Source organism: Lycium ferocissimum, chromosome 2 (assembly GCF_029784015.1).
Source record: "Lycium ferocissimum isolate CSIRO_LF1 chromosome 2, AGI_CSIRO_Lferr_CH_V1, whole genome shotgun sequence".
Classification (NCBI taxonomy): Eukaryota; Viridiplantae; Streptophyta; class Magnoliopsida; order Solanales; family Solanaceae; genus Lycium; species Lycium ferocissimum.
The window spans coordinates 62,218,247-62,231,933 of NC_081343.1; the positions used below are offsets into that span (position 1 = coordinate 62,218,247).

A 13,687-nucleotide genomic window follows, 5' to 3' on the forward strand; every position below is an offset into this window, starting at 1 on the left:
TTTAATATCTGGTGCCATTTGTCCAAGTTAATGACATTGGCATTGACAATTAGGTTTGTTAATTTCGAATTAAATGTTGATTTTGATGTTGCAATATGTATTTTATTATATGAAAGACTAACCCCACACCACCAAATGAAACCCTCTCACCTACGAGTGCTAATTAAGATTGTCATGATATCATTTTGTATTCTAGCAAGATAATCCTGAGAATATTGAAGTTCTCCTTTACGAAGCTATATGTTCACAGAGTAATTATTATTAATCTTATGGAATTGTGGCAGGATGAATAAGATCCCACAATCTTTAATTAAAAGTTTGAGTTCGAGCTTAGAGAATTGTAAAAATTATGATAGGAACCGCTTCCCCTTTAATGAACATTACATAGCCCGACTCTGATTAATCGACGTCCAAAAAATGAATATAAAACACCAGCTGGTAAACTGAAAAAATATATTATTATTTTCGATCTCAAGCATTAGCTTTCAAGAAACTAAATTCATTTCACCTACTGTTTTAATTTGTGGAATATTAATTAAATAAAATATTTAATAAGATATAAAGATAATGTAAATAAAAGCAAAAGCCACGAAATTTTGAAAGACAAATAATTTGGATCAAGGAATACTTTCAGAGAAACTTTTTTTCCGTTAGAAATTCTAACTTATGGCTTTTGACTTATTTTTATCATTTTACCATAAAAATAATGGTTAAAAACACTTTTTTATTTTATCCAAATACTATAAAAGTACTTAAAAACTATTTTGGCTTAAAAGCACCTAAAATAAACCAATCCAAACAGGCTTTTACACTAAAACTAATACTCCATCCGGTCTAAAATAATTAAAGATTTAGCCTCTAAATACTGGTCCAAAATAATTGAGATTTTTAGTCTATCAAGAAGGTATTTTATTCTTTTTCCAAATTTACCCTTGCCACATTCTTTATCCAATGAACAAATTTAATGCTTGTTATGGTTTCAAAGCCCCTCTTAATTAAGAGTATTTTAGTCAATGTACATCTTAATTTTGAAGAGTAAGTGAATTCCTTAATCCATGTGCCTAAATGTAAAACCTCAATTATTAGAAAAAAGGAATAAGTCAAATATATATTCCCTCCAGATAAAAAAAAAAAATCCACTTAAAACAGCATTTACACCCCTGCCAAAAATACTAACTCCTAAAAAAATTAGGTAATTTGACTAAACTGCCCTAATAAAATAAGTATTGAAATTTGATCACATAACACTTAATAGGGACAAATTTGAAAAAATAAAATTAATTTTTTCTTAATTTGATAAGTGGACACTCTCTTTGACCCAAGAAAAAAAAAGCTAAGTAGACACTCTTTTTATTCCGGTAGGAGTACTATAAGTCACAATAATTAACAGTTTAAAATATTTAAAGGGCAAACTAATTTAGGGTCAAAGATTTTCTTGTTTGACTCTCGAAATCCAAACTGTAACACAAGACGGAGCGAGTAGTAGAAAAAAGAAATACTCCCTCCGTCCTAATTTATGTGATACACTTTCCTTTTTTTACCGTCGCAAAAGAATGATACACATCTTTATTTGACAATAATTTAACTTTAAATTCACCTTTTACGCTCAACGAGATAGTTTGTAACCACAAAAATATCTTTAACTTATTTTAGATCACAAGATTCAAAAGCCTTCCTCTATTTCTTAAACTCCGCGCCTATAGCTTAAATATATTACTAATATTTAATTTTCTTTTACTAGTAATTGAAATAGGACACAATTGTTGAGCAAGAAAAGAAGTACTGAAACCTTTGGTCTGTTAACTAAGTTCCAAACCAAAGAAATTTCAAGAACTCATCAATTCAAATGGCTTCAGTGGCTATTGAGAGTAGAATGATGGAGACTGAGAGAGAAGATAGATGTTCAGCAAAAGGGACAAAGCAAACTGGTGAAGGTCTAAGACAATATTATATGCAGCATATTCATGATCTCCAGCTTCAGGTCAGACAAAAGACTCATAATCTCAATCGACTTGAAGCCCAACGAAATGAACTCAATTCCAAAGGTCTATCTATCTCTTTTCTCCCTCCAAATTTATGTGATATAGTTTGCTAGGCATGGAGTTTAAGAAAGAAAGTACTCCCTCCGTCCGTCCCAATTTATGTGATATAATTCGGTAGGCACGGAATTTAAGAAAGAAAGTACTCCCTCCGTCTGTCCCAATTTATGTGATATAGTTAGGATATAGCACGGAGTTTAAGAAAAGTACTCCTTCCGTCCATCCCAATTTATGTGATATAGTTCGGTAGGCATGGAATTTCAGAAAGAAAGTACTCCCTCCGTCCGTCCCAATTTATGTGATATAGTTCGGTAGGCACGGAGTTTAAGAAAGAAAGTACTCCCTCCGTCCGTCCCAATTTATGTGATATAGTTCGCTAGGCATGGAGTTTGAGAAAGAAAGTACTCCCTCCCTCCATCCCAATTTATGTGATATAGTTCGGTAGGCATGGAGTTTAAGAAAGAAAGTACTCCCTCCGTCCGTCCCAATTTATGTGATATAGTTTGACTGGGGCTCAAAGTTTAAGAAATAAAAGAAAGACTTTTGAATCTTGTGGTCTAAAATAAGTCAAAGATAATTGCGTGGTTATAGATCATCTCTTTAAGCGTAAAAGTTAAAGTTTGAAGTTAAATGGTTACCAAATAAGGATATGTATCATTTTTTGGGGACATACTAAAAAGAAAAGTGTATCACATAAATTGTGATATGTATCATTTTTTTTGGACATACTAAAAAGAAAAGTGTATCACATAAATTGTGATAGAGGGAGTAATACTTTTGAAATTTGAGGTCTAAAATAAGTCATAGATATTTGTGTGACTATAAAAGGGGAAGTTTTAAGTTAAATTATTTTTAAATATCTGGGACAAACTAAAAAGGAAAGTGTATTACATAAATTGGGACAGAGGGAGTATTTACTTTTTGGGGCTATTCTGTAGTGCATTTTTGTATGAATTTGATGTGAAGCTCATATGTGCCATGGCTGTCCTTGTGCCGAAGGTCGTAGGGGTAAGGTACCCTCCTGGACCCCACTTTATGGGATTTCACAGGGTATGTTGTTGTTGTGAGTACGATATAATTGAGACGTTTCTTGAATAGCCGAAGTGATATAGTTTGACTAGGCATGGAGTTTAAGAAAGAAAGGAATGACTTTTGAAACTTGTGGTCTAAAACAAGTCATAGATATTTGTGTGGCTGTAAATCATTTCATTAAGGGTAAAAATAGAAGTTTTACAGTTACCAATTTCAAAAAAAGGGTAAAAATGGAAGTTTTAAGTTAAATTATTTCTACATACAATAAACATGTATCATTCTTTTTGCGATAGACTAAAAAGGAAAATGTATAATATAAATTGGGATAGAGGGAGTACTTACTTTTTGGGGCTATTCTGTACTGCATTTTTATATGATGTTTGATGTGAAGCTCATATTTGACTAGACACGGAGTTTAAGAAAGAAAGGAAGACTTTTGAAACTTGTGGTCTAAAACAGGGCATAGATATTTGTGTGGCTGTAAATCATTTCATTAAGGGTAAAAGGGGAAGATTTAAGTTAAGTTATTTCTAACCTAGAAATGTATCATTCTTTCTGGGACAGACTAAAAAGGAAAATGTATCACATAAATCGAGACTGAGGGAGTATTTACTTTTTGGGGCTATTTTGTACTGCATTTTTATATGAATTTGATGTGAAGCTCATATGTGCCATGGTTGTGCTTGTGCCGAGGGTCGTAGGGGTAAGGTACCCTTCTAGACCCCACTTTGTGGGATTTCACTGGGTATGCTATTATTGTTGTTGTGAAGGTCATATGTATTTTGGGCCTTAATAGCTACACCAATATCTTTTGAGCCGAGGGTCTATAGGAAACAACCTCTGTACCTCTCAAAAGGTAGAGGTAAGGTCTGCGTACATCTTTACCTCGCGAGGGCCCCACTTGTGGGGGGGGGGGGGTATGTTGTTGTTGTTGTAGTAGCTACACCAATGCTGTTTCTTGAGTTTTGGAGGTAAATTCCCCCTTTCTTGGTATAAGAATCTTCTTCTTCCTATAATTCCGGGTTTTTTTTTGTGTGTGGGGCGGGGGTGGGGGTGGGGGTGGGGGGCTGTCATTTGGGTCGTAATTTGGAACTTTTCAGTCTATGGATCAAATGTTGTTCTGCTTGGCTCATTAACTCTGTTCTCTCGCATGTGTATGTGCAGTGAGAATGCTTAAGGAAGAATTACAGTTGCTTCAGGATCCTGGATCATATGTAGGTGAAGTTGTTAAAGTGATGGGGAAGTCAAAAGTTTTAGTCAAAGTAAGTAAGCCATCTAAACATTGTTTTTTTCTAACTTATCCCCCAAAAAAGAAAAATCTTCTTGTTTTCTATGAAATTTGAAGTGTTCCCCCACCATATTAAATCCATCAAACACATGCTTTCCTATTAGGCTGTTACAGAAGCTTCTGTGAGTTTTTCCTTCTCAATGGATGCATTTGGTTCATGTAGCGTCTACTATTCCTGTCCATATTTCAAAAAATTATTCCTATCAATGTTTATTTCTTAATGCATATCCACAACCAGTTATGGTTCATGTGCTTTTGGTTCACTTTTGTGAGTTTTCTTTGGCAAAAGATGCATTTGGTTCATTTAGCGTGTACTACTCACGACAATGTTTATGTTACTAATGCATGTAGCCACGACCATTTATGTGTCATGTGCTCGGTTGACTTGCTTGCTGGCAATATTGCTCCCTTCACAATTGCTCTTGCAGACAAATGGAATAACTCTTGTGTCGAATTGATTTGTGTTCTTTTTTCTGCTTAAAGAAATAGTTTTCGCACCGGAATAGCTTCCTATGGCAGGGATGACACGGTAAAATTTATGAAATCGTTGACTTGAAATGTATATTCTCTTAGTAAGTGCATACACATGCACATACACACATATACACTATACATACACACACATGTACGCATATTTACTGACCAAAACAAAAAAGAATGTAACAGTGTGCATTTGGAGAACTTTGTGGGATGCCTTTTGCAAACGTGGTTATATTTTTGAAGCGCTTATGTGGTTGTAATGACAGATGAGAATCCAAATTAATACAACAAGGTAAAAACAACTTTTACTATGCTTTTGAAGAGTATCGTTACAAATGAAAGGTTATAATGGTTTGTTGAGTTGACGGGGACAATCAACTGTCACGTAGGCTGAAAGTTTCATCATTGATATGTTATTGTGACTTGTTCCCAGTGTTCGTTTTTTGATAACCTAGTTCAGTGCTTTTTACTGTTGAGAATGGTAGGATTTTATATACAGAAGCATAAAGTTTGTGCCAAAATACATTCAAATCAATTCATGTACATAACTGTAGACATTTTCATAACTGTGACAAATTTGGACACTTCGAGCATGACTTTCTTCCATAATAGATCTCCATGTTCTCTTTCTTTTTATGTACATTAAAAAAAATAGAAGGATGAATATTTGTCTAAACTCATAAAGATTTTATTCTCTCCGGTGAGTCTATGTTTTAGTAGTCCAAAGTTGTCGTGCTACTGCTTTATTTGTTTGGACTCTAATGCAAATATGAAGGATGAAGAAAAAGATTTACAAGATGGGTTGAGGAGCAAAGATGCTAGGCTTACTAAAATGTGAAAGATTAATTGACTTAAAGCCTGTTAATTTCTACTCTATATCAGTCAGAACTCAGAACTCCAGGGAAAAGCCTTGCGCTTCGCACGATGATTAGGATTCAGTGTTTCTATCATTGTCTGTGGATCCACATACTAATATTTATCAACTTGAAATGTTGATTGGATATAATTTTTCATATCCTTAATACATTTCTAATTAATTGCGATATGCTTATTCTTCTTATCTTTGTGTAATGTTCCAGGTTCATCCTGAAGGAAAATATGTTGTTGACATTGATAAGATTATTGACATTACAAAGATTACTCCATCAACTAGAGTAGCCCTCCGCAATGACAGCTACGTTCTCCATCTAATTCTGCCCAGCAAAGTGGACCCATTGGTCAACCTAATGAAAGTTGAGAAAGTGCCTGATTCCACTTACGACATGATTGGTGGCCTTGACCAGCAAATTAAAGAGATTAAAGAGGTTTTCCTTTCTTTCTGTTATTGCCTTTAGGAGTTTTGACGATCTATCCTGAGACCTTGGTCTAGATTCGTGTAATCTTTTTGATTTTTGGCCTTTTTATGCATTAGGTTATTGAGCTTCCCATTAAACATCCTGAGCTGTTCGAGTCTCTTGGAATAGCTCAACCTAAGGTATATTCACAATTCACCATGTTTTCTCCATTTGTTCAATATGTACTTCAAGCATAACAGTGGTTGGACAATTTTCTGTGTTCTTATTCTATCTCTTCTTTTTCAAATGACAGGGAGTGCTTCTTTACGGGCCTCCAGGAACAGGAAAAACACTGTTGGCGAGGGCAGTTGCACATCATACTGATTGCACATTCATTCGGGTCTCTGGTTCTGAACTGGTGCAGAAATATATTGGAGAAGGTTCTCGTATGGTGAGAGAACTCTTTGTCATGGCCAGGTTAGGTCTTCGTTTTTGCTTTGGTACTCAGCAAATGTATCTCTAATGTCCATAAGTTTATTCCCAAATTATTCTGTCTGTGTATCTTTCTGATCTTATTACCTTCAAATTCATTGGACAGCCATTTTTTATGCTCAATATGTTAAGCTGCTAAGGTCAAGTTTGATCTTTACATTGGGTTAGCCTACAATATGCTACTGCAATTTGTTCATGTTTCATTCTTCATAATTGATATGGATGAAGTGCTCAAGTATGCTTGATAGTACTCTCTGATATGAAGATTTTACACTCTACATAGAGTTAAGGATGATATGAAGGTAGCGTACATCATGGGATGAGTGGTAGGTACATGTCACAAGTACAAGTCCTTCTGTGAACCAAGTGTGGTATTTAAGTAGGGATGGTAGAGGGGCGAGCTCATTATCCACCAAGTTCCAAAGCTGAAAATAATGGATTTCGCAGTTATCCAAAAATCAAAAAACAAAGGGGCGGGTGGGTTTGTTTGTGTGTGTGGGGGGGGGGGGTGATGACATGAGGTAAACGTTCTTTTGATCAGTTAAAAAGTGATTATGCAAAAATATTTTATTAAATCAAACTCTAGGGGCACATATAAATTAGCCACTTACATTAGAATTCAAACTGTCTTAGTTCGTTTTCATCTTCCTTTTGCTGACATGTGTTCCATGAATCAAAATTCGTGGATTTCAAATGTCAGTAACTATCGTATTGCTTGAGAGTTGGGCGTGAAGCATTTAATTCAATAAAAACTGTTACCAGTCCTATTCTGGAAGAGTGGGGAAAATTATTTGCACAATCTTTGCTGTTTCTTTTTTGGGTGTATTAACCTAACATTAACCTAACCTGAGTGCTTTGTTTTCTCTCTCGCTTGTTGTCCATTTAGCTCAGTTCTAGAAATGCCTTATGTTGAATTTATTCTCAGGGAACATGCTCCTTCTATCATTTTTATGGATGAAATAGACAGTATTGGATCTGCTAGAATGGAGTCAGGTAGTGGCAATGGTGATAGTGAAGTGCAGAGAACAATGTTGGAGCTTCTTAATCAACTTGATGGATTTGAGGCATCAAACAAAATTAAGGCAAGTTTGGCTATCTAGATCACTTGCATATATATTTCCTTGTTTACAAGTATATCGTTCTGAGACTGTAAAGCTGCACCAAAAAAACCTTGTCCTGGCTTTCAGGTTTTGATGGCTACAAACCGCATTGATATTCTGGATCAAGCTCTCCTGAGACCTGGAAGAATTGATAGGAAGATTGAATTTCCAAATCCCAATGAAGAGGTGTGGTTTCTCATAGTTTAGATTATATAAGATGTTAACAAGAGCATGCATTGTTTCAATATACTGTTACCAGCTTCTTGGATCTTTAGCTCTCTTCTTCTTGATTGCTTACTTCTCTAGTTTTGTTTATTACTCCCTGTCTTTTTTATCAATCACTTTAGCCAAAAAAAAATTGGTTGGAAATATTACCAGTCTGGAATTAATTATCTTTTCCAATTCCACCCTTATTACTCCAAAAAGGCATAGTCATTATTACCCACTTAAGGAAGAGATAGGGGTAATCTAAGTCAAAATACCCCTTAAGATTAATGCTATTAAATGAATAGGACCAGAAGGAGTATAATACAAGAGGTATTTAAACATGTATGGAAGGATACAGCAATATCTATGCCTTCCTCTATGCTTCTTCACATTGCTGCATGCTTTTTGTTGTTATTTCTAGAACAATCTGATGATTTCTTAATCAATTATCTGTTCATTATTCTGCAGTCCCGTTTCGATATTTTGAAGATTCATTCTAGGAAGATGAACTTGATGCGAGGGATTGACTTGAAGAAAATTGCTGAGAAGATGAATGGTGCTTCTGGGGCAGAACTTAAGGCATGTAGTGATAGCATGTCCGTTTGTCTTTATTGATATTTAGCATACCCTTTTCATGAGCAACTTGGTTGCTTGGGAGCCTACTTATTTAGCAATTATACTTGTAGTTGTGATCTAGCATCTGAGGGACTTCGGTGGCTTTCCTTGATCAAGTGCCATGTGAGAGATCTTTGCTTGCCTTATATTTTCCGTGCTCTTTATGTGTCTTGTTATCTATCTGCAGGCTGTCTGTACAGAAGCAGGGATGTTTGCACTAAGGGAGAGGAGGGTACACGTGACACAAGAAGATTTTGAGATGGCAGTTGCCAAGGTAATGAAGAAAGAGACGGAGAAGAATATGTCTTTGCGAAAGCTGTGGAAATAAATGCCCGGGGGGAACACCAAAATGGCAACAATCTTCTACTCGTGGAATTTCGTGCATATACTGTGTCGACTTTTCTGCTCGTGGATATTGAACGTGTATACATTCTGTGCTCAAGGAATGTGTATACGCGTGGAACCACTAGCTTCTTGAGCCAGCAAATATAGAAGCATAGCTTCTTGTTCTCTGGCTGATTTAAGGAGCTTTAGTCTTGCATTTGATTTAATTATGAGTCAGAGTCGGATGTTGTATTATGCCCGTAGCTGTTTTCTCATGCGTTTCTGTCAAGATCATGAAATTCAGACCACTCTTTAAGTGTTTTTTTACACATCTATAGTACTTCTTCAGTATAAGTTGGTACTTTCTGTTTTGGACATAATTTTATATTTCTTTTCTTTTATGTGAATATTCGCATCTCAAATGTTTATGTCCATGCCATTTATATCCCAACGATCTGATTCCAACTAGGCGTTTGGCCATGCGATATAAAATCATGATTTCATATTATGATTTCAAATCAGTGTTTGTTTATGCAATTTGTACAAAATTTCAACTTCCAACTTCATATCATGATTTCAAATCCCAAATTCTCCAAAAAGGTATGATTTGGGATTTCAAATTATTTTAAATGTAAAACTTGACCCGTAAGTTTATATTTTGTAAAAAAAATCTATAAGTTGGTAGATATATTTATCAATCATGCTTACCAACCATTTATACTAAATATTAAAAGATCTGCAAGTTGGTAGTATATTTATAAAAAATTTATTCTTACCAACTGCATTTACTTATGTAACCCATGTTCAATTTTTTTTTTGATTGAACTAAAGTTCGATCACTTGATGTTGTATTTCTTAGAAAGGACTTTTAGTAACATATTAATTTTGTTATGAACTATGATTTGCTCATTTGGTCAGATTGTATAAGAATTGGGAAAGTTTTGATGGTTTTCACAACTTGTGGGGTTTTTATATCTATGAGAAAAAATACAATTTAAGAAATTCAAATTGCATGTCCAAACAAAACTTCAACTCCAAATCATCATGATTTTAAATCACTGATTTCATATCGTAATTTCAAATTTGAGTCTACCTAGTACTATGGAGTAGCTTTACTATCAATGACCTTTCAATCTTTTTTCCAACCACTTCGTGATGCACGTCTCTCGGTTTTTATATAACATTTCCCGTAAATCCTTCGCAATCAAGGCATCAATATATCATTTATGTCATGAAAACATAGATTCTACAAATTTGGATTTGGAATCTAATTTTTATGAATTATGGGTGGATGATGGGAATTGGACGCTCGCATGATGGATTCACAATTGACTGCCTTGATGCACTCACACTAACTAGATGTTTTAAATGCACAAAAACTACACATAGCGCATGCTTTTAGGGAAAGGCAAGCGGTAAATCTCAATTGCCTGAAATTCGATAGTCAAACCTTTTACTTGTATCGCTAAAGTCAACCCAAATAAGCTTTGATGGCTTCAATCTATTCAAATTAGAAAAGTCAAATCAGCCCTGGTTTAATCATTTGGTCTCAGTAACTCAATTAGTCCAGATTAATGCATAAAGCTCATATAAAGAGGGAGCTACTCCGTAACAGAAATATCACCAGTCCCAAAACTCTCATATACACTTCTTATTCTACCTATGCAGTACTCAATGACCTAATTAATCTGAATTCGCGCATAAGGCCCACCTAACGAGAGTTCTCCAGCCTCATAAGTCGAACTCGAGACCTCTTGATTAAAGGCGATGAGTCACTAGAAGGATAGTCTCATTTCCTTTTTAGTTTAATCATCCGGTATCAGTATCCACAGGCCCGATTAATCTAAATTCGCGCATAAGGCCCATCTAACATGAGTTTCTCCGGTTTCAGAACTTTCTCCATTCCCAAAACTCAAACTCGAGACATTCGATCACGGGTGATGAGTCGTGAGCTTTGCCAGGAAGTAGTTCAAGTCAACACTATAAAGCAGAAAATAGTTGAGAAAGTTTCGATAGTGAAAGAGTGTTTTTAGATACATTTGGGAAGGAATTGTAATTTGTTCAAGTGGGAATTTTAAGAATTCTAGAAAGCAGGATAGTAGGACTTTTTCGTCATTTGACAATTATACAAGTAGCCCCTGTAAGGAAAAATTACGGGGCAAAAACAACGAAAGCCGAAATTTGTTTCACTAGAAACAAAGTTAATCTTCACGAACTAAATGCACTAATTTGTGTGTCTTTTTCTTGTTGTGGGAATCTATCAGAAGAAGAGCGTAATTGAAATTATGCTCTGTCTATCTTCTTTATACATGTAGAAGCTGGTTAAGGAGCAGCCCCCTCCCTTTTTTCACGTTCAGTTTTAGAGGAAGCTTAGTGATGTGGAACTTCTCCAAATCACTATTACCTAATACAAATTTTAGGTAAACTAGTTTTTTCTGCACGTGCGTTAAACTTGTATGCAGAATAATGTAAGTTTTTACTTTTTAAGATACGATTTGGGAGAAGGCATAAGCAACCCCCTTCCCCAAGCATATGACCGAAGTTCCAACCACACACCTTTCCTTTTCGGGGGTCCTATTACCCCTGAACTATTTTAAAGTGCACCAAATGACCCTTAGGTGCTGAGGTGGCACAGAGAGTATGTTCACTCTTTTGGAGGCATTGAGTGTATATCTAGAAGTGTCTCAAAACTCTATTTGGAAGTTCTGATTGTTTTGCCAACGATGGATTTCATGCGACTTTTCAAAATCGACAGCAGCTCCCGCTAACGTAATTGTTGTAACTCATGCACCTATTGATCGTATTACTAGTAGTGTCTCAAAATTCTATTTGGAGGTTCTGATTGTTTTGTCAAAGATGGATTTCGCGCCACTTTTCAAAACCGGCAATAGCTCCCGCTGACGTAATTATAGTAACTCATACACCTATTGATCGTATTACTAGAAGTGTCTCAAAAGTATTTGATCCACGCAAGTTCTATTTGGAGGTTATAATATGTTTTGCCAAAGATGGATTTCGCGCCACTTTTTAAAAAACCGACAGCAGCTCCACTGAAGTAATTGTAGTAACTCATGCACCGTGTGAGGCGAAAAATAAGTTAAAATCTAATTAATATGGATACAAGTCATTTTTTAATTGGACATTTTACAGTTAATTACACTTAATTAACTAAATATCACATTATCCTTTACTCGTTCTCCTCCAAAGAGTCACACAACTTTTCTGACCAGAACTCCTCGTCGGATAAAGCAAATCGAGTTTCAATTTCAGAAAGCCTAAATAAATGATGAATCTGGAGTTATCCATCAAAAGGAGTGATTTAGCATACACGTGCAATGCACGTGCCGAGAACTAGTTCAAAGAAAACAAGAATTAGTGAGAAACATATTTAATAAATTCTCCTAAATTGGGACACTATTGGAGTTTCTACTTTTAAATAAATTCTATGCTTGAAACCTAAATCAGTAACATTGTGTTGAAATAAGTTCTCTCGAATCTTAATTAAAGGTCTCAACTTCAAGCTTTAAAAATGAAAAGGATTCTGGCAGGGAGCGCTTTTCGCTTGAATAAGCCTTACCTAATGGAATTTGAATTACTCGAACTCTGAAGTGGGTCTCAGACACTGAACAAAAACAAGTTCTCTATTTTTTTCTTCATGTCTTCTTACTAAAACAACGATAATATCATGACACAAATATTTTCTTATCTTGTAATACAAATTTTAGGTAGAATTTTGTGAATTGATCTAATACCCAAGCTGCATCAAAACAAGAAAACCGGCGAGTAGGATTTTTCCATCATTCGACAAATAAGCATACCCCCGAGATCGAAGATTAAGAATAGAGAGATATTTACCGCCCCGATACATTTTTGGGTAATGTCCAAAGCAACTTCACATCATCATTAGTGATTTGTTTCTTTTGGAAAAACACATAAATAAATGCCATATACATGTTGTTTCCACTTTTTCTCTATTCCTAGGTATTGATCTCGAGCATTAAAGTTGATACTCACACATAACATAAATTTGTGCCAACCAATTGAATTTTGATATATTAAGAAACTTACTTTGTTAGAAATTAATATGTGTTTACATTCTTTTGTTATATCACAAAACGAACATCAAACTAAAAGATATAGGACTATCAAAAGTAATTTTATTATAATTAACTAAAATTACTAAATTTGGTAGTAACAATCTAAGCACGAATCTAAAAAGAAGCGAGAATTAGTGAAAAACATATTTAATATATTCTCTTAAATTGGAACACAATAGACGTTTTCTACTTTTAAAATACACTTTATGCTTTAAACACAATATTAAATCAGCAACGATTGTGGATAGATGAGTAAGATCCTTCGATTCTTAATTATAGATCTCATTTTTGAACCCTGAAGATGATAAAATTTCTGGTTTGAAGGTCTTTTGTCTTTAATAAGTCTTACCTGACGAGAATTTGAATCACTCAAATCCCAAGACCGTTACCTGACACCAAATAAAAACAAAAACGTAGCTTTCTCTAAATTTTTTTCTTGTCTTCTTGTAAAAAATACAATAGCATCATGACACTAATATTTTCTTATTATGTTATACAAATTTTAGGTAGAATTATCACTGAATTGACCAAAATACCTGTTGGGAATATGAATTCCCATTTCACAGATCAACACAACAATGAAATGAAGAAGAAAGAACTCATAGAAATGGTTTAAGAAAGAACTGATAGAAATGGTTTGCACATATGAAACCAGTTCAACATCGACTTCATCGAGCGACTTCATCGAACTCAATGAAGTCTCTTATCCCAAACATCACAAAAGATCTCCACCATTGAT

At 34.9% G+C, this 13,687-nt stretch overlaps 1 protein-coding gene and 1 long non-coding RNA gene across 2 annotated transcripts; both read left to right on the plus strand.

The window, feature by feature from the left end:
- Nucleotides 1–1,746: 1,746 nt before the first annotated feature.
- On the plus strand, nucleotides 1,747–9,260 carry LOC132046622 (26S proteasome regulatory subunit 8 homolog A). Its single transcript, XM_059437308.1, has 9 exons — nucleotides 1,747–2,045; nucleotides 4,236–4,333; nucleotides 5,919–6,143; nucleotides 6,251–6,313; nucleotides 6,427–6,590; nucleotides 7,531–7,687; nucleotides 7,793–7,891; nucleotides 8,381–8,491; nucleotides 8,715–9,260. The coding sequence occupies exons 1-9, from the start codon at nucleotides 1,847–1,849 to the stop codon at nucleotides 8,853–8,855; spliced, it is 1,257 nt and encodes a 418-aa protein (XP_059293291.1). The 5' UTR covers nucleotides 1,747–1,846; the 3' UTR covers nucleotides 8,856–9,260.
- On the plus strand, nucleotides 2,244–4,097 carry LOC132046623 (uncharacterized). Its single transcript, XR_009412753.1, has 3 exons — nucleotides 2,244–2,746; nucleotides 2,803–3,274; nucleotides 3,316–4,097. It is a non-coding gene; the product is annotated as an uncharacterized LOC132046623 (long non-coding RNA).
- Nucleotides 9,261–13,687: the final 4,427 nt, after the last annotated feature.

What these genes read in the sequence shown, in the direction of transcription:
- LOC132046622 (XM_059437308.1), top strand. Translation starts at nt 1,847, where the DNA reads ATGGCTTCAGTGGCTATTGAGAGTAGAATGATGGAGACTGAGAGAGAA. An exon ending in AGTCAAAAGTTTTAGTCAAA is followed by an intron (nt 4,334 to 5,918) that starts GTAAGTAAGCCA and finishes GTAATGTTCCAG; the next exon opens with GTTCATCCTGAAGGAAAATA. An exon ending in AGGCATCAAACAAAATTAAG is followed by an intron (nt 7,688 to 7,792) that starts GCAAGTTTGGCT and finishes CCTGGCTTTCAG; the next exon opens with GTTTTGATGGCTACAAACCG.